The sequence below is a fragment of the Rhinolophus sinicus genome, linkage group LG06, assembly GCF_036562045.2.
Source record: "Rhinolophus sinicus isolate RSC01 linkage group LG06, ASM3656204v1, whole genome shotgun sequence".
NCBI classification, from domain to species: domain Eukaryota; kingdom Metazoa; phylum Chordata; class Mammalia; order Chiroptera; family Rhinolophidae; genus Rhinolophus; species Rhinolophus sinicus.
Window position 1 is genome coordinate 119,097,966 of NC_133756.1, and position 19,867 is coordinate 119,117,832.

The window sequence follows — 19,867 nt, forward strand, 5'->3', positions numbered from 1 at the left end:
TTGTGCAGATATGGTTATCATATTTCAAAGACTTCATATTTCTTGTGTTATGATCCAACGACCATCAAAAGTATATTTGAAAGGCTTCGCAACTTTGATTCTCCAAAAGAATATCCAAAATTTTGTGGGACATTTGCTATATTGCATATACGAGATGTTACCACTGGATATGACAGCAGCCAGCCTAATAAGAAATCTGTAAGTACCTTTTTTTTTTCAAGTTTTTAATAATCTGTAATACTTCATACTGTAGTAAAATAGCGGAAGTTCAAGCCTGTGAGTTTCTTGAAACTAGGATCCATTGTTTTTCTCCAGAGCAATTTAAGTCCACTAACTGGCTCTTTGCCTCTAATTATGTCCTAATTATCCTCAAGTGTTTGCTGCCCTGCGGGGGTGGGGAGGTGAGCGAGAATGAGAGAAACAAGGAGAAAGGGAAGGAGGGAAGGAGAATGTGTGATGATACTAAATAAATAATGTTGGAAATAATGTCTATCATTTAAAAGCTACACATCTTCCTAGTTGTAATCTCCCTTTTTCAACTTTATTCCCTATACCTCCAGCCAAATAGAACAAGTTATAGTTTCTTATCTACATACATTTAAAAAAGTTTTCTCTAGTTTTGCTCAAGCTTTTTTCCCAGTTTGCCTTTCCTCCTACGGTGCAGGCCCACCCATTACCCATTATTCAAGACATAAGGCAAATGTCACCTTCTCCCTGTAACTTCCAGGTCCCACAATCAGACATCTTTCTCCTGAGGTTATATATTCATTACATAGTGTGCCTTCCTCTTGTCATTCCTCACTTTCTATCTTACATTATCATTGTATTATACGTGGCAGATCCATTTGTAAAGTTCCTTTTTGCCTTTCAAAGCTCCTGCCTACACGGTAGGTGCTCAACAAAAATTTCAACGCCACAGATTGCTGATCCTATTTGGTTATTGTTATGGTTATTATTATTAGCCTAGCTTTTCATTTAATGATGTTGTCATGTTCTGATGCTGTCTCAAGATTCTAGGGGCGTAATATATTTTGAGAAATCTGCAGTCTCTTGTGTAGAATACTACCTACATTCCCTTTGTGTCTATTCATCCAGTCAACAAAACGCTGGTTCCCAGTTATTGGTTCCCAGTTACTGGTATTCTACGTAGGTGCACCTATGTGTGTATCTATTTTTCTGTCTTTGTAAACTGCTTGAAGAGGAGAACCAATTGTTTTGCTTCTTTTTACTTTTTAATGTTGCGTGCTTAGAGTAGTTCTTGGTGTTATGGTTTTCTTCCTCTGTAACTCCCTTTAAATTTTACATTTGTTATTCAAAGTGCTTTTCTGCCTGTTCCCCATTGATGAGTACGACAGTTTTGTAAGGCAGGTAGGATAGATATAGTTAATCCCTTAGGGTCACGTAGTAAGTGTCAAAGACATCTTGAGTTCTTCTTCACACTTCAGCTTGACATTCATCTGAGTGTTCAACAGGCATTTATCCAAACCCTTCTGTGCTATAGACACAGGCACTGGGGATACAGCAGTGACAAAGGTACTGTTTCTACACTCAAGAGTCCAGGGGGGAAATGGGCAAACAACAGTGATTACGTTACCAAATGATAAGCGCTCCCAGAGGGTGCACAGGGTACCATGGAAGAGCATAGGAAGGACCTTTACTCAGATTTGAGTGGCCCTTGGAAGACTTTCTAGAGGCCTTTCGTGAGCTGAGTTCTAGAGTATGAGTAGGAGTTATCCAGCTGTAGGAGGAACTGAGGGTGTTTCAGGCAAAGGACGTAGCAGATGCAGGGTCTGGAGGTGAGAAGGTATGTTTTCCTTCAAAAAACGACAAGTATTTCTCTGCAACTGTAGTGCAGAGTGCGTGGAAGGATGCCACATCTGGTGAGTGGTTAGAGAGGGGCGAACTTCCTGGCAGGAAGGTCAGTGACTACGCTGTGTGGTAATCAAGAAGAGATGCTGGGAGTCTGAACTTAGTATATTAGTAGCAGTATTAATGGAGAGAATTGGACGTAGTTGATTTAAATACAGGATAGAAGAGATGGGACTTGCTCATTGATGGTCTGTGAGTGAAAAGAGGGAAGGAATATCTCTGTCTTAAGCAACTAGTGTATGGTAGTACCACTGGCCAAGTGACGGGTCTCAAGAAGAGGACCAGGTTCGGGTCACCTGAGGGAAGGCACCACTGTCAACCCCTCTGTCCTACTACAACCCCCACAGTTCCCTCGAGATGCCTTCACAGACTGACCTGTGGTCTAGGAAGAGCAGCAGTGTTAATCCATACATTTAGTGTCGGGAAAGCAGCATTTCTTTCTTTCTTTTTTTTTTTAATTTATAGGTAAAAGACATAAAAATTCTTTGGTACCCCAGTGGCTATTTTGCCTATCCTCTAGGATATGTGCACTGCCCTTTGGAAACTATTGATAAACTGTGACAGCACTTTGGAATTGTAAAGCGCTTTGCAATGTAGAGGCAGAATGGACTTTGATACAGATACACCTGCCTTCAACTCCTGCTCTGCTACTTAGCTGATGACCTTGAGCAGGTCGATTACTCTCTTGAGCCTTTCCATACATTGGCAGTAATATTTACCTTGCAGGATTGTGGTTGAGGCCGAGAGATCATGTGTGGAAGGTATATAACCCAATGCCTGTATTATTATAAGTGTTAAGTAAATGGTATCTTTATGAATTATTATGTATGTAATCTTTTGTATTTTATAATTCTTTTAAAAATATTTTTTATTTTTGTGGTGGAAAACGCAAAACATGACATTGACCATCTTACCCATTTTTAAGCCTACAGTTGGGTGGTGTTAACTGTTGTCACCCTGCTGTACAGCAGACCTCCAGAACGTTTTCACCTCGCTACACTGAAAGTCTGTATACCGTGAAACAACGCCCCATGTGTCCCTTTGCCTGCCCTTGGCAACGACCCTTCTGCTTTCTGTTTCTATAAATTTGACTAATTTAGATACCTCATGTAAGTGGAATGTATTTTACAACTCTTAAAAATGAAAACAGTTACCACGTATAATTAAAGTGTTGTTACAATTGTGCATAGGTGCTGCCTGTGAGTAAAAACAGCCAAATGATTACATTTAGTTTTCAAAATGGCTGTGTTGCTACTCTTCGGACAAGCGGGACAGAACCAAAGATAAAGTATTATGCGGAGATGTGTGCATCACCTGACCAGAGGTGAGCATTGACTTAAAAAATATATATATATGAACTTGGACATATAATTCACATACCATACAATTCACCCAAGTGTAGTGTACAATTCAATGGTTTTTAGTGGATTCAGAGTCGTGTCATCACTACAATCACTTTTAGAACATTTTCATCACCTGTAAAGGAAACCCTGTACCCATTAGCAGTCACTTCCCATTCCCCTCCCTCCCAGGCCTAGGCAACCACCAATCTACTGTCTGTCATAGATTTGCTCCTTATTCTGAACAGTTCATATAAATGCAATCATACAATATGTGGCCCTATGTGACTGGCATCTTTTCCTTGGCACAGTGTTTTCAAGGTTCATCCATGTTGTAGTATGAATCAGTACTTTATTCCTTTTTTAAAAAAAATTGTTGTCGTGGCCCCATAATATTCCATTGTATCGATATTCCACATTTTTAATCCATTTATCTGGTGATAGACATTTTGGCTATTATGAATAATGGTGTTATAAACATTTGTGTACAAGTTTTTGTTTATATATCTAGGAGCAGAATTACTTGGTCACATGGTAGTTATATGTTTAACCTTTTGAGGAACTGCCGGACCATTTTCCAAGGCAGCTGTATTATTTGGGAATTGAATTTTAAAATTTTAGTGAATTTATTTTCCTGAGAAAGCTCTCTGAGCTTTAACTATTATGTGATGAACATAAATGATCAACAAATAATTTGTTTATTGCCAAATTTTCGTTTTCTACATCTAATGTGATTTGACACAATCTGCCCAGTATATTTCCTTTTAAGCGTATGAATGGTAATTAAATTAACTTGACTTTAATAAACATATTTAAACTTATTGAAAGGCATGCCTCCTATAATGTTGTCATTGATCAATATATTTTTTGGAAGGAGATGTTTTGGAATTGCCTTCAGAACCCAATGTACATTATTTTGTGTTTCCCTAAATCTTTGCATGGCTGCTGGATGGTCAGGGGAGGGGGTGGGAAGAGCAGAGTTTAAAGTAAACCAAATTGGGTAATGCTGTATTTGGTTGAAAATGAAGCATGATTATTAAAGTAATAAAAACTGATTTGTTAGGTAGTAAAATGCCTGTGAAAGCAGCTTAAAAGATGCTTTCCTAGAAATGTTTTGGGCAAACAGCAGTTTGAAGGGCATACTTGTCAGTGTACCTTTACTTTTAAAACATCTCATTCTTATAGTCACACGTCCCTCTGCTGCCTGAAAAGTATGCTGTCTTGTCCTGTAATATCTGTACAGGGTATTCTTCAAAGTATTTCAGGAAGCCATTTTCTCTTAATACCTGGTATTGGTGTTCTTAGCCACTAAATCACCTGACCCAGGAGAAATCTTAGATACACTACTAGACCTCATCCGTGGACGAAGGATCTCCCCTTAATGCCGTTCAACTTCAGTTTATGATTGATGTTATCTTTGTGCGTCATTTCTTCCCCCTTTGGTCTTTTTTTGTTTTAAGGGAGTGAATTTCTCTTTTGTTTACCCATTGTTTAATCATTCCATCAGGTATATGCCCTCTTAAAAAATTATAAAAATTTAAACAAATTTTAAGGCTGTGAAAATTAAGAATTTCAAAACTCTTAATCTTTTTCCTCAGTGACACTGCTGTATTAGAAGAGGAATTGAAGAAACTCATTGAAGCTTTGATTGAGAATTTTCTTGAGCCCAGTAAAAATGGACTGACCTGGCGTTCTGTTTAGTGGACACCAGTACATCATTCTTTGTGCTGGCGTATGGAACAGGACAACCAACAACGCCATGTTGACCTCGTGTTAGCATTCTCTCTCTGTCTCATCTAGCCAAGTATCTTTTTCCTTTTATTTTCTTTCATTTTAGTGGGCTAACTAAACAAACTGTATAAATCTGAAATGAAATGGTCTGGAGAGAGATGCTTCCAATTTTTTCGTCATCTTGAACAAAAGTCAATACATTAAAAGTGTTATAGTAAAGTCATTCTTCCTTTAACAGAAACAAAACAGTGCAAAAGTGAGGTTCCTTATTAAAGTGTGCATAAGCTTAGTTCCGTATTCTTGTAATTGTGTATAGCATGGTTTCTAAAAAAGGCAGATAAATATTGTATAATTGTGGAGTTAGTTAAGGAAGTTAATCCATAAAACTGGGAGAAAAACAGCACTGCTCTCAGAATATTGTGGAAAAGTATCATTGTTACATCACAGGTATTAACTTACAAATTAGAGTATTTGAAATAGGATATTTAGCATTTCTAGCTTAGAACGTATGTGATACTATTATATGTGATTTCCAGTTCTTCTGAACCATTAAATCATGGTTCAGGTGCTCTTGGTGCCGTGGAAATTTATTGTATGTATTTAAAATTCCGATGTTTACTGAACATGAAACAATAGTGGCAATATTCCTAGTGGCTTTGTTCTTGTGGAATGTCTCAGTGCCTTCTCAGGGTATGGTATGACTCGAAACTGTGTTTCTGCATTGAATATAATATAAGCAGTTCATTTTCAGACAGTTAAGGAAAATCTCCCGAACTATATAGGTGCTTCCCCTCTGTATTAAATAGGTTTGCTGACTTTAAAATCTTATGAATGTAAATAAAAAATCTTAATAAAAACAGCTCAATGTAACTATAGTTAAGGATCTTCGTGTTAGAATTTAGTGTCAGTTATCACAGCCTTTAAGCAAAGAAAAAAAAATCTGAACTGAAAAAAGAGCTGTGAATTTGTTTAAAAGTCTAACTGTTGAATTACATTTTTATAAGTAGATTTATTCCTTTATCAGGCAAAGTAATACTAATTTTACTAATAAAACATTCAGATTTTAGGTGGTGTGAAACACTAAAACTACGTTTTAAAACTAAAGCCCAGTTTATCTTAACATCTTGCTGGCTTCTATAGAATTTCTGATGACAAGATTACTCTATCTTTTCTAATGCAGAAAAAAAACTTGGAAGGTGTATTGGGTTGATTCTGCAGTCTTCTAAAAAAGACAATGGAGAAGGTCTGTTTACTCTTAAAGTGTATCGTGTCGTATGTAACTACAAAATACTTACACACATGTGGTATCGTTACATTGGGTAATGACAACAGGGCCTTGGGTGCAATCATACTCAACAAAGTATCTATGGGAGATAATTGGCATTAGAGAATTTGTTTCCTAAAAGAAAATAATAATAACATAAGATTTGAACTGATTAGAACATTTATTAAATCGTAGTTTGGTTTGTTGCAGCTATCAGCTAAAATTTTATTGAACCCATATAATCAAAATATAATTTTCAAATTATTGTATTGCCACTATTGTGAATTCGTTCCTTCCTTCCTTATAGCTGGATCTTGTATGACTGTAGATAATAGAAGCTATCTAAATGTAGAGTACCATATTTCTGAAAGAGTTTGTCTTCAAAGACTTTGCACTGAAGAATTGTGTACAATTTTTTGCTTTATTTGCTTTTAGGAATGTAGACTGTAATTTAGGAAATGGCATATATTCTACAAAGTGGTATGAACAGTGCTATATATATATATATGAAAAATATGTATATTTGGTTTTAGTGTATGTGTTTCATTGACTGAAGAACAAAAGGGAGCAAAAGTGATGCAACACCCCATTCATAATCCCTAAAGCCACATTACGATTGTCATTCTGTTATAAAGAGAAGAGTTTTCTTGAAGTGCTGTAGTGTAATGCAACATTTAAGTCATCTTAAGCAAGGTGAAAAGTTATTAAAGCTTGGGTTCTTATCTCAAAACATTTCACATCCAAAGTAAAAATTAACAAAATTTTACAAATGTTCCCAAAGTATATAGATTGAGAGAATTGTTTGATTCTAGCCAAGCTCTCCAGTCTGTCGTAGTGTGATATTTAACATGAACTTGACATAGTGGGTGTACACTTGCCTAACAGGATCAATGCAGTAGCCCAAGTCAACCAGGAGAGACAGATGTGCTGGCCAATAGGACTCAGCCTTGGGCTCTGCGTTGTTTATCTTTTTATTTATGAACAATATCATGGAAATGAGTACACTCTCACTGAGCCTGCAGATCAAAACTGGGATTTTCTAGAGCTTTGGGGAAAAGGAAGAATTAGTGGGACAAGATCAAAGAATAGGTTGGAAATAAACAGTAGAAATTAGCAACAGAAAGGTCATTAAGGTGGCACAGGAAATGCTACTTGTGAAGGGCAAACTTATCACCCTAAAAATAGGGAATAAACTGACTGTGGGCAAGTTGTTTACTTGTGTTTATTTGTTATGATGAGCGAATAGTGAACCTTCTGTTTTTCTTTATTAGTGACCACTAAAGAGGCCAAGTTTTAGAAGGTGAGAAAAAGAACCCCTTTTACTGATTCAATTCCTGTAAGGCTGTTGTGTCTTAGGATCGTATGGGAACTGGGGAGGAGATATAGCAGAAATATAAAAGGAATAAAATATAGATTGGAAAATAGTACCTCTCAGAAGAAGTCCAAAGAATTAAGATCATTTAACTCTGGAGAGGAGAAAGCTGTTGAAATAGTTTAATAAATCTTAAGTTATTGAGTCTTTTATTGAAGGACTCAAAGAAAGAAGTAATATGACAAACTGTTCTCCATCCGTAGCAAGGACAAAATAAGAGAGAATAAGGATCTTTAAAAAAACAACACAAAAAAAAACATGAAAATTGTAAGTTAAGATTTAAAACCTTGGGCAGGAATCATTATGAAGGCTTCTATTTGAATTTTTATTTTTAAGAGAACTAATTTTTAATATTAAGGGATATACTGAATGGTTTTTACACGTTCCTTCCAAATATTTTTTTTTTTTTTACTCAGGTTGGAACAAAGATGATATAAAGTGCACGGGAAGTAACATTTGAATTTCACTCCATGTCTAGAAGAATTTAGCTCCCACAATAGTTTTTGTATGTTGAGCGGTAGATGCATGAGTGCAGGAAATAAAAACCTGCTTAGATGCTATTTTTCATTAAGTGAGACTTGAACACAATTTTGTTCATCTTAAAGAATGTATGGCGTTATAGGATATTTGAGAGGTTTGTTTTAAATATGAAGTATTGTTATTTGGATGTAGTAACTTCAGCAGACAGAGTGGTTCTACGAGATTGGATACTGTGGAATATCTTTATATAGGAAATAGAACTCCTATTTTTTAAGTAGATTGCTTCTGGAAGTGATGCAACAAAGGTATTAGCTGGAGTGTAAAGGAGAAATTGTTCTATGAACTGCTGCTATTGGTATTTCTTGCAGATCTTTTCCATTGTTCGTGATGCTTGAAAAATCCAAATTCTGCTTGCATAAATTTAATCTTATGCCTTTTTTTTTCTACCTCCCTCTTTCCTTAGGTGCCCTCCCACATTTCATTACTGTGATATGCTATTGCCCTATTACCTCACTGATAAGAAATCTTAATTGTATCCTTCAGAATGCTTTAAACTTATTCTTAAACTAAGTTGGTTTATGGACTTTTGGTTATTTTGTTATTATTGTGAGAATATTTAAGACATTGTAAGATGTAATTTTAAATCTATTTCATAACTTTTTTGATCTGTTTGGATACTATATGTTAATTTATTTTGGCCTTTTACAATTCACATGTTTTCTGAGATTGCGCTAGAAACCGATGAGGAAAGAATCATACTAACCAAAATGCATGGTCAAATGATCTAGCATTTTATTTTCAGTTTCCTTGTACTTTGGGCATCCAAAGCACAAGATTTGAGGAAATATATTTTTGTATTTGTCCCTCAAAGCATCTTACCCTACGCTATCAGGAGTCTAAGAAGAAAGAAGAGACTCTCTCTTTGTCTAACTCTACACCGCATGACTTTAGTTCTAGTTGGAAACAAAGTTATCGTTGACCATTGGTTACTTTAAAATATTCATCATACTGTTATATTCAGTATGCCATCTCTTCTCTTTATTAATTAAAGACTATGTACTTAAAAAAGAGAACATACAAGAATGAGTGAAGCGACCAAGATAAGGGCAAAGCGACATAGCCAAAGTTTGCTTCTCAAATTTTCCCATCAGCATGACCCTAAAGCAGAAGAGTGTGAATGTTTAGGGGAAGGGGCCTCAGAACAAAATCAGAAGCAGTCTACCACTCATCAAATTTTGTGTCCTGTCTTTAAAATGTAAGTGAATTTTGCATTCTCCATAATAAAAGTTTTAATATAAAAATGATTCCTTCAATCTTCACCAAAACCGGTGTTGCCAGAAAGGAGCCCTGTGTTTACCACATGGTCTCTCAGTGTTCTCCCCCAACACTCCCTTCAATCACTGCGTATCCCTGGGAGTACACACACTGACTCTAGTGTGAGAAACAGAGAACATATCTAGGGCATTTCCTGCCCTTTAGAAGCTGACCTTTGAGAGTATTAATGGCAAGTTAAACTGACCTAAAAGTTATGTTACCACTGAACTTTCTCATACAGTCGAAGGTGTTAGCCAGTTTGTTCTCTTGAATTTATTGGCATTCCTTGACTAAGAAGGAGCACCCAGCTATGAGCTCCCGGAGAGCAGGGACCGTGGTTTATTATTTTTCATATCCACACCGCTTAGAATAGTACCTGTTATAGAATGCTTAATTGGTGATGATAGTAATTAAGTGATTTTTATTTTATAGAAACAAATAGTTTAAGAAACAATCAAAAATATTAATTTTCTAATTCGGCTTCTAAAACAACCCGCATTACTGAAATTTATAATAAGTCACGTTTTTTAAGTAGACACACCCTTACATATTCCGTTTCTTTGGAGAAAGGAACGCATATTGCTATTTGGAAAATGTATGTAACGCCTAGTATGTTACACTCAAAGTGAGGTATTGGCCAAGAAGGTTAAGAACGTATCCATGTAGATTCATTATCACTAGTATAAGTGCCATTTTGAGCCTCCTAGTGCCACCTGCCAAGTGAGTCACAGCTCATTTGATACTATTTGGCATATTTTTGTTTAGTGTTATGAGTCAGCATATATCTGACAAGAGCCACTCAAGCAGGAGTCTGCACCTATATATGGTGAGGTCTTCTTGTTACAGGCTAAACTAAATTCTTTGTCTACATCATTGAATATGCCAGATGAAATATATGCAGTTAAGAATGAATTATTTTCCTGACTGTGTAGCTGTAGTTCAAAATTGTGCCCTTGTTTTAACAGTTTCTGTCAACATCTTCCCAATTTTTTCCCTACAAAAACACCAGGGTGTATCATAAGTACTGCCTGTGAGAATTTACACTTTAAATATTTATGTGTGGATTTCTTGCGGTTTTAGCCCAATGAAGTGTTATCAGTAATAAACAGATCTCTTCATAGGCATGAGTTTCTGTGTAATTTTTATATCTTAGATACTGTGTAGTTTATAAAGTTTTATATCTTAGATACTGTGGAGTTTATAAAGTTTGCCATCCAAACTGAATATGTTTTTGAAATATTATGCATGGCATTCCCTAGAATCTACTTAAAGCCTAAATAAATATTCTAGTGCATCACTCCATAAATATTTCTTGATTGGTTCATCAGAAATCCCAGAAGAAAGAGTTAATATTAAAGTTCTTTCCATCTTATTTTTCTCTTTCTCTCCTTCAGCAGACCTAATTTGTCTGCCCACAATAACATCCACTAACATAATATTGTTTTTGGCACACAAACAAGTGAACAAGTAAATTTAAGTAGGATCATTATCTGGCTCCATAGCCTTTATGAATGGAGCCTTTTCACTACTTTACCACTGCCTAGAACAGTGCATGGCACCGAGTAGGTGCCCAGTAAATATTTATTAAATGAATAAACCCAGGTTCTTGCCTACAGAAGAAACACACTAAATTCTTGATTCTGCACATACACAGAGCTGCACATGATAAGAAACGTGCAGTAGTGATAGCACCATTGGCCTCAGACCCACCCAGAGATTTGTAAACCCATCAATCAACCTCCCATCCAGGCATCACCTACTTCTTACTGCCCCTGGGTCATCTCTGCCCACATCCTGCTGAAATCTCGAGCTCAGCTTTTTCTTCCTGCATTTTCTTAGTGGCGCTAGATCCTGGTTTGAAGCTCCATGTCACCTTTGATTGTTCCTGCCACTGATGTGTGCTGTTTGCCAAGCTCTTTAATAGGCTCTGAGGGTAAGGGCAAGGCCGTTGGCCTGAGACCCACCTACACAGGGAACCGGAAGTTAACTCACCTAAAATAATAGGACTGTTATCGTCCCCAAAGCAGAAGAGTTGATGTGTATATAAATTGAGATGTCTTGAGGCGGGATTACAGTAAAAATGTTTGTATTCACCATTCTTCCTCCCTGTCCTCCCTAAACTAGCACTGATGGGACCATTCTCTTTATTCCCTCTCTTTACCTCAGTTTCTAATCATTAAGTGGTCCAGCCTTGCAGGTAATTCGCTTTAAATTAAGTCTTCGACTTGTATCCCTCTACTTCATTCATTTTATAAATATTTATTGACTTGCAAATGCATAGGTACCAAGGGCACCCCAGAAGGCTAGGAAAAACAACAAAACAAAACAGAAACCAGCAGCCATGTGATTGCTGGAACAGCCTGTTCAGGACATCTTCCTCACTGTCCCTGCATCACCAGATACATCACCTTTAGCTATTCCTCATGTCCTTGGATTCAAAGTGCCTGGAGAGAAGGCCCCGCGGGCTGGACTTTTGTCATCTGCCTGCCTCCTTGCTGGAACTGGAGACTGATAAGGGAAGGATTGGACCCCCTCAGCTCCCTTCGGAATGGCAGTGAGAGGCAGGCCAACGCAGTTACCCTTTCATCAATACAGTGAGAGAGAATTGACTTATGCTTCGGAAAGTATGCCACAGACAAAAGGTGACAAACGTCCACTACAGTGCCAGAGCAGAGTGTTGGAGAATAACCAGAAAGTAGGCATAGGAAGAGGAGAACAGCTGGAGCACAGAGCATAGCCTGAGTGCAGAGAACTGTTCATGGTTGTTATTGCTTTGTTTTGGGGTGTGAGTGGAACCTGGGGAGAGGGCCCTGTGTGCTGTGCTGTGGAGCTTGAATTTCAATCAGCAGATGACGAAGATCGTGGAAAGCTTTACGCAGAAGTTCTCTCAGAGATGGTGGGGGTGAAGGAGATGGTATGAGACAATCCAGCACTGGAAAGAACCTTAAAGGTCATCTTACCCAACTCATCATTTTCTACAAGATGACTACCAAATGCGGATATGTATTTGAACCCCTCCAGGGACAACTGGCCAAGACGCGTTCTCGTCTCAAGAAAGGCCAGTTGAGACTTCTTTCTTGTGTTCAGCTGAAATCTACCTCCAGCAGCTTCTACCCTTTGGTTACACTTGGAAACTCACTGTAATATGAAAGTCTATTTCCTTTTCACTCAAAATCTCTTCCCCTCAGTCTAAATATACATAATTCAGCTACTGTTCCTTGTATGACCCGTTTTGGGTCCCTCTCACCTTCCTGATCACCCTATGGACAGTTTTCAAAGAGCTGGATCCAGAATCAATATAATGCCCTAGAAATGGGGGTACCAGCCCAGAATGAAAAAGGTGGGCTTTCTACCTGACGTGGGGCAGGCAGTAGATATGGCAGGGAGGGGGCTCTGCCTGCAGTACGCTCCTTGACATAACTTTGCAGACAACTCCTCCTTTTTACCCTCAACTCAAGCATCATCCCTGCCCAAGAGCCTTTCCTGCCTGTCCCCCCACCTGTATCCCACCAACCAAGCAGGGCAGCCCTCACGCCCCTAGCTCTGGATGGCCATGGCTCCCTTTGACGACCTCTGTTACAGCACTTGCCCCACCATGAGGAAATGATCTGTTTGTATGTTGGACTCTCCCAGTCAACTGTGAGCTTCCAAAGGCTGAAATTGGCTGACTCAGTGCAGCACCCCCAATGCCCCAAACAAGCCAAGCAGATAATAAGCCCTCAGGGAAAAAAAAAATAATCCAGCTGAAGTGAACTGAATCGGAATTTGAGCTGATGCTTTGAAGGCAAGTAGGCTGTGAATAAGCAAAAGGGAGGGGGCACACATGGTATGTGAATAAAGTCAACTCGAAGCAAATACACAGGTGCAGAGGGGAAGCAGGAGTACTTGAGACTTACTTGCTAGAGGGCTTCCAGACTTCAGCAGCAGCAGAGTCATAAGCTGAAGGGGAACAAAAAACCTGACTGGCTAAATAAGGAAAGCTAAAGTTGGGGAGAGGTAGAAGAGATTTATTCCCAACTGGGCAGAGAGCAAGGGCAGGATCTATATAGTGTAAGGTGCAAAGAAGGAAACACTTGTACCTACCACCCATGGAAAGAAATGGAATTTTACCAATGTGTTTTAAACTCCCTGTGTGCCCCTCCTAACCAAACATTTATTTCTCACCTGGACGAGGCAGTGGCTTCCTAACAGGACTTTCTACTTCTGGTCTTGTTTCCTCCACTGTAGTAGGAATGATCTTTAAAGAATAAAAATCTAATCACGTCATTCCTCTGCTTAAAACGGTTCAGTTACTTCCCGTGGCCCTCAGTCAGGATCAAATCCGAGCTTCATCTGGCTCCTGTTTACATTTCATGCCTCGTTGTTTGCCATCCATCCCTCAATGTGCCGTGCTTTTTCTCTAAACTGATCATTGGGTTTTGGCCAAAGAAAGTACTTCCACAGTTCCCCACACCTCCTCCTACGTGGCATACGTCACTATTGTTACTGGCTATCTATTTGTCTGCTTCCACTATTTGACTGTAAGGGCTCTGAGGGTAGGGTCAGCATCTGGCTCCTCTGCTGTATCCCTGGGTGCCAAGCACAGTACCTGGCACCATGGCTGCTCAGTACTGTTGCCTGAATGCATCAAAGAATGAATGGGGGCTGCCGTTTAGCTCAGTTGGTTAGAGCGCAGTGCTCTTAACAGCAAGGTTGCCGGTTCGATCCCCGCATGGGCCACTGTGAGCTGCGCCCTCCACAACTAGTCTGAGTCAACTGCTTGACTTGGAGCTGATGGTTCCTGGAAAAACACACTTAAATAAAAGTTTAAAAAGAAAAGAGAGAGAGAGAGAGTCTCTATATCAGAGACTGGTAGACTCCTCAAAGTTTAAAAAAAATGAATGGTATGCTCTGGGGACAAAGAGAACCTCCACAAAAAGCTCCTGGTCTAGGTGGACAACAGATATATGCACTGATAATGTCTCTGCTAAGCCAACGGCAAATAGGTGACAAGTATGGAAGATTTGAGTTGGCTTTTAAGTTCCACCAGGGGGCACTGTGGGAATGCCTCATATTTTTCCTAAAAACTTTTTTTTCTTGGAAAGACCCTACCTACTTCGAATGGAAATGTGATTTTCAAACGTGGTGGTTGTTTTGTGTTTTAATAAACTCCCTATTCAGTCTACTTGAGAGAGCTACAGCTGAGCCGTCTGTGAGCTTGAAGGACTGAAGTAACCCCTGTTGGTGTTTATACCTGTAATGGTTTTCCATCTTGAAATTATCTTCAACTTGGAATCAAGAGCTTTCAAAAATATGATTCAATTTATCTTCCATATCAACTATTGGGAGCCAGAATAGGGATTTTTATTATTTTCATCTTAAAAATGGTAACTTTAAGGGTTACAGAGGTGAAGTAATTTTCCCAAGGAATCGCAGCTGGTAAATACCTTGGCAGAGTCTTGAATCTGTCTTCCAAATTCAAATATATATTCATTCACTAAAAGCATACTGAATTCAAGGCTCTGTAAAAGATGATGGAGATACAAAGACATACCCTCCAAATTTAACGTCTTAGAAGCAAAGACCATCAAAGCTGGAGGGAACTTTGAGAAAAACCTAATGAAGTGCTCCCAACTTAGACATGCTTAGGAATCACCTCAAGAGCCTGTTAAAAGGTAGATTCCTGCACCTTTCCTCCCCTTCCTGACATTTCAATGATTCAGTGAGTCTGGCTGGGGCTCTGGAATCTGAATTTTTCATAAGAACATCCACTCTCCTCGCATGACTCTGATGCTGCTGGACTTTGGAGCACACTCTTAGGAACACTGATCCATTGGCTGAATCCTTTCATAATACAGAGGACAAAACTGAGGAGAGGTGAGTGGAAGTGGGTTCATCTCCTTGGATACAGTAAGGGAGGCTGACCTAGGGACAAATAATGAGTAACCTGAAGTAATGACGCAATGGAAAGAGTATTCCACTGAGAGTTAGAGGCCCTGGGTTCAATTTCAGGCTTTACCATCTTGCAGCTGAATCACTTAACCTCAATGAGCTATAGTTTCCTCAACTATAAAATGCAGAAGAAAAATACATATCTCATAAGCTTATTCTGAGGAAAAAGGAGATAAATATTATAAAAGATGTGGCAGAGGGCTGGCACATAGAGGACCCTTGATAAAGAGATTGATAGATGGCATTGTTCTGAATGCTCTTTTTACTCCATTTATTCTTTTTTTTTAGATGAGTACCTACTCTTGCCAGGCATTCTGCTAGGCAGTCCTGCCCACATGTAACTTATGATCTAGTAGAGTAGATAGGCATTAATTATAGAAATAAGGAATAACTGTAATAAATGCTATCCAGGGAAAATATAGGGGGTGTTTTGAATAATATGGGGATTCGAACCTAGTCTGTAGACAAATAAAATGTCCTTGAGGAAGTGACTCAAAAGATAAGTAGGGGTTAGTCAGAAATTACACATAAATCAGGAAAGAGCTTGGCAGGAGCAGGAAATGAAAAGGCTCAAGGCCAGAGTGGTGTGGAGTGAGCAGGGGAGAGTGACATGACATAAAGCAAAGGATGATTATTACTCCTGGAAAACCCTTTCTTTTTTCCTTACTTGACATTTATTTGGAAATCTGGATCTTTTCCTTGACCCCTTTTATTTCGACTTCAATTTTCCTTCTGTTTTTTCATGAAAAGCCTAACAATAATACTAACATTTCTTCAAAGCTCTAATACATTTTTTGGGTTTTGACATTCAGAAATAGGGCTTGTCTAATGATAGAAGACAAAAAACAAACAAACAAAAACCTTGATAAATACCACACAGGAACATAAGTTGAGCCCTTACAAACTTAGCCGTACTTGGAAAATATCTATTCTCTTGTCACATAATTATTTGTACTTGTAGCATAATCTAGTTCAATTTTAGTTTGATTTTCATTAACTTGGAATCTTGGTGTTACTTAGAGTGACTTCAAAAATTCCTCTTTGATGCATAATTCAAACGAAACAGCATAGCGTAGGAAGTTCTTCTTATTGGAAGATATCTTACCCACTGAATGCAGCTATAAAACCTGGGCAGAATGCACGGAGCAGGCATTTAAGGAGTCGCAAAAGTAAATGATAACAGGTTGAGGGGGGAAAAAAACTGAATTTGAAGCACCAATGAACTGGTGGTGAGTTTCCCCTTTTCTATTCTATAGTAGCCCCAACCCTAAGGTGAGGACTGGGAAAGCTGCAGCAGAAGCCCTCTAGCTTTGGCTCCAGGAGAGGAAAGAGGACTCCTCCCATTGAGGTGAAGGGACATCCCACGTCTTCCTGTTTGTATTCGCTGTTCTCCTGCACCCCACCCTACCCCTGGCAATCCCACAGTGGTGGCTTCAATGACTGTGGTGGTAGTGAGGGCCTACGGCCACCTAAAACTTTGAGTTATCTTACATATTACATCTACATACATTGAAACCATATCAAACAATGCTGTAATGTTTGCTTTTGACAATCCCAACAGGGTGGAGCAGTCTCACTGATTTTTTCCCTCCCTCTGTTTTCCTGCCACTTGGCGCCAGATACAAGAAGTACACAGCAGAGTAGGGTAATTAAAGGCCCAGGTTTTGGGCCAGAGGACCAAAAAGTGGAGCTTCAGAGGACTAGAAAGTATCGGAGAGATCGCAGAGAGGGAATGCGTTCAGGAGAGCAACTCTATAATTCCTGGCCTCACCCCTGAACTATGCATATGTTCATATATCTGATGCTAAATAGCATATAATACACATGAATACTTAGGTGTGGGATAGACCACTGTCCAGATCCAAGATTGGCCACTAGGCAGCACACAACTGGGACAGATCTGAATAGCCCTGCGAAAGCTTTGAGCACTGAACTGACATTAGAACTAAACAACAGAAGGAAGGTCAGGACTTCTGAATCCCACTGGGTCAACTGCATGCTAAAACAAAAATATTACAGTTCTCCATAAGATTTAAACAAGATCTAGACACTTATAATATCCAAAATGTCTAGCACTTAATCCAAAATTACTTAGCATACAAAAACCCAGGAAAATCTCAATTAGTATGGGGAAAGACAATCAACAGGTGTCAAGGAAGAGATGACACAAATGTTGAAATTGTTGAAGATTATTATAAAATGCTCTAAGAAGTAAGGGTAACACTCTTGAAATGAATGGGAAGGCAGAAAGTACCAAGAAAAAAATAGAAGGTATAAAGAGGAATGCAATGGAAATGTTAGAATTGAAAGAAAGTTCAATATAAAAAAAAAAAAAAATCACAGACTCAATAGCAAAATAGACAAGACAGAGGAGAGTCAATGAACTTGAAGATAGCAGCATGGAAATTATCTAATTTGAACAACAGAGAGATAAAACATTTTCTTAAAAAATGAACGGAGGATTAATGACCTGTGCAGCAATACCTAATTTATGTCATCAAAATTCCGGAAGAATTTTTTTTTAAAAGAAGTACTTGAAGAAATAATAAATTAATATATTTGAGATTTGACAAAAGACAGAAAGCTACAGATCCAAGAAGTTCACTGAACCCCAAATTCAAAGAAATCCATGCCCACATCATAATCAAACCTCTGAAAAATAAAAACAATGACAGAATTCTTGAAAGCAGCCAGAGAAAAATAATACGTTGCTTATAGAGGAATGATGATTTGAATGTGGATTTCTTATCAGAAACCATGAAGGTCATTTTTAAAGTACTGAAAGAAAATATACCTCAGAAGTAAAATTGAAATACAGTGAAAATATACCTCAGAAGTAATGAAATATATTCTCAGATGAAAGAAAATGAAGAGAATTCATTACCAGCAGACTTGCTGTAAAAGAATTGCTGAAGGAATTGAATCAGTAATCAAAAAACCTTCCCACAAAGAAAAACCCAGGCGTAAATGGCTTCAATAGTGAATTCCACCAAATTGGTAAGGATTAACTCTAATCCTTTGCAAATTCTTCTAAAATATAGACAAGGAGGGAACACTTTCCAACTCATTCTATGAGTCCAGTATTATTCTGATGCCAAAGCCACACAAAGACATCACAAGAAAACTATAAACATACCTTATTAATATAGATACAGAAATCCTCAGTAAAATATTAGCAAACTGAATCCAGCAACATATGAACAAGATTTATCCCAGGAATGCAAGGTTGGCTCAACAAATAAAAAACAATCATTATAACACATCATATTAAGAGAATAAAGGATAAAATCCACATTATCATCTCAGTAGATGCAGAAGACTTATTTCATAGATAAAAACACTCAATGAACTAGGAACAAGAAGGGAACAAACACCACACTTAATGGTGAAAGACTGAAAGCTTTCCCCCTCCAAATCTGGAATGAGACAAGGATGTCCTCTCTTGTCACTCACATTCAACATTATACTGGAAGTTCTAGTCAAGGCAACTAGGCAAGAAAAAGACTTTGCTCAGTCACTGGGTGACTATTATTGCAACCTTAAAAACTTCCATTGGATTTTCATAGAGCACAGGCTGAATTTCTTAGTATGACATGCAAAGCCCCTAACAATCTGACAGTCCAAAACACAAGGAACTTCTCATCATTTCTGGAACTCAAAACTATTTTCCACCTCCAAACCTTGGTACGACGTCTGACAATTAAGTTCATGAACTTGTTGCAACGATGTTGCTAACCTTTTTTGATGTCAGAGGGATTATTCATTATGAATTTGTACCAACTGTACAAACAGTTAACCAAGTTTATTATTTGGAAGTGCTGGAAACACTGTGTGAAAAAGTTAGACGACCTGCACTTTTCGCCAGCAATTCATGGCTCTTGCATCATGACAATGCACCAGCTCACAGGGCACTGTTTGTGAGGGAGTTTTTAGCCAGTAAATAAATAACTGTATTGGAACACCCTCCCTACTCACTTGACCTGGACGCCAATGACTTCTTTCTTTGCCCAAGGGTAGTACTACAAAGGCGACCATAGTGATATTCAGCAATGAGGTAGGTAGCACTTTTTCAAGGATGAGTTCCCGAACTTAATTGATAAGTTATGAATTACCATAATGCATTATTTACTTTCCTGAATTTCCCCATCAGAGTACAGTGATGTTTCTGTATTTCCATCCCCTGATCAGGGGTGAGGTGTGTGTGTGTGTGTGTGTGTGTGTGTGTGTGTGAGAGAGAGAGAGACAGACAGACAGACAGACAGACAGAGATAATTTTGGGGACGGTCCTGTATAGCCATAGACCAGTTAATTCATCGCTCACCCCACCCCTGCCTCAGTTTCCCTAAGTGTGAAATGGCACAGCGGAAACACCTTCCCAGGGCTGTGATTTAGTGGAGGGCGGGCGGCCCCTGAGGTTGCAGACAGTCCCCACGAGGTCTGAGGAGCTAAGGAGCAGGAGGGTGGGAGATTTGAGAGTGAGAGGAGGCGTCAGAGCAATGGAGTCGGGACGCTGGGGCGAGGCGGGGCTGCGGGGAAAGACGAGCAGACGGGGCGGGGCGGGGCCCA

The 19,867-nt window shown here is 38.8% G+C and overlaps 1 protein-coding gene across 1 annotated transcript in view; it reads left to right on the forward strand.

Annotated features, from left to right (window-relative positions):
- The window catches only part of PGM2L1 (phosphoglucomutase 2 like 1), a 47,853-nt gene extending 37,361 nt beyond the window's left edge, over window positions 1-10,492 (forward strand). The window contains exons 12-14 of the mRNA XM_019744395.2: window positions 9-198; window positions 3,060-3,193; window positions 4,808-10,492. Coding sequence (XP_019599954.2) covers window positions 9-198; window positions 3,060-3,193; window positions 4,808-4,910 — 427 coding nt within the window. The 3' untranslated portion in view covers window positions 4,911-10,492. The remainder of the gene's footprint in view (window positions 1-8; window positions 199-3,059; window positions 3,194-4,807) is intronic.
- Window positions 10,493-19,867: the final 9,375 nt, after the last annotated feature.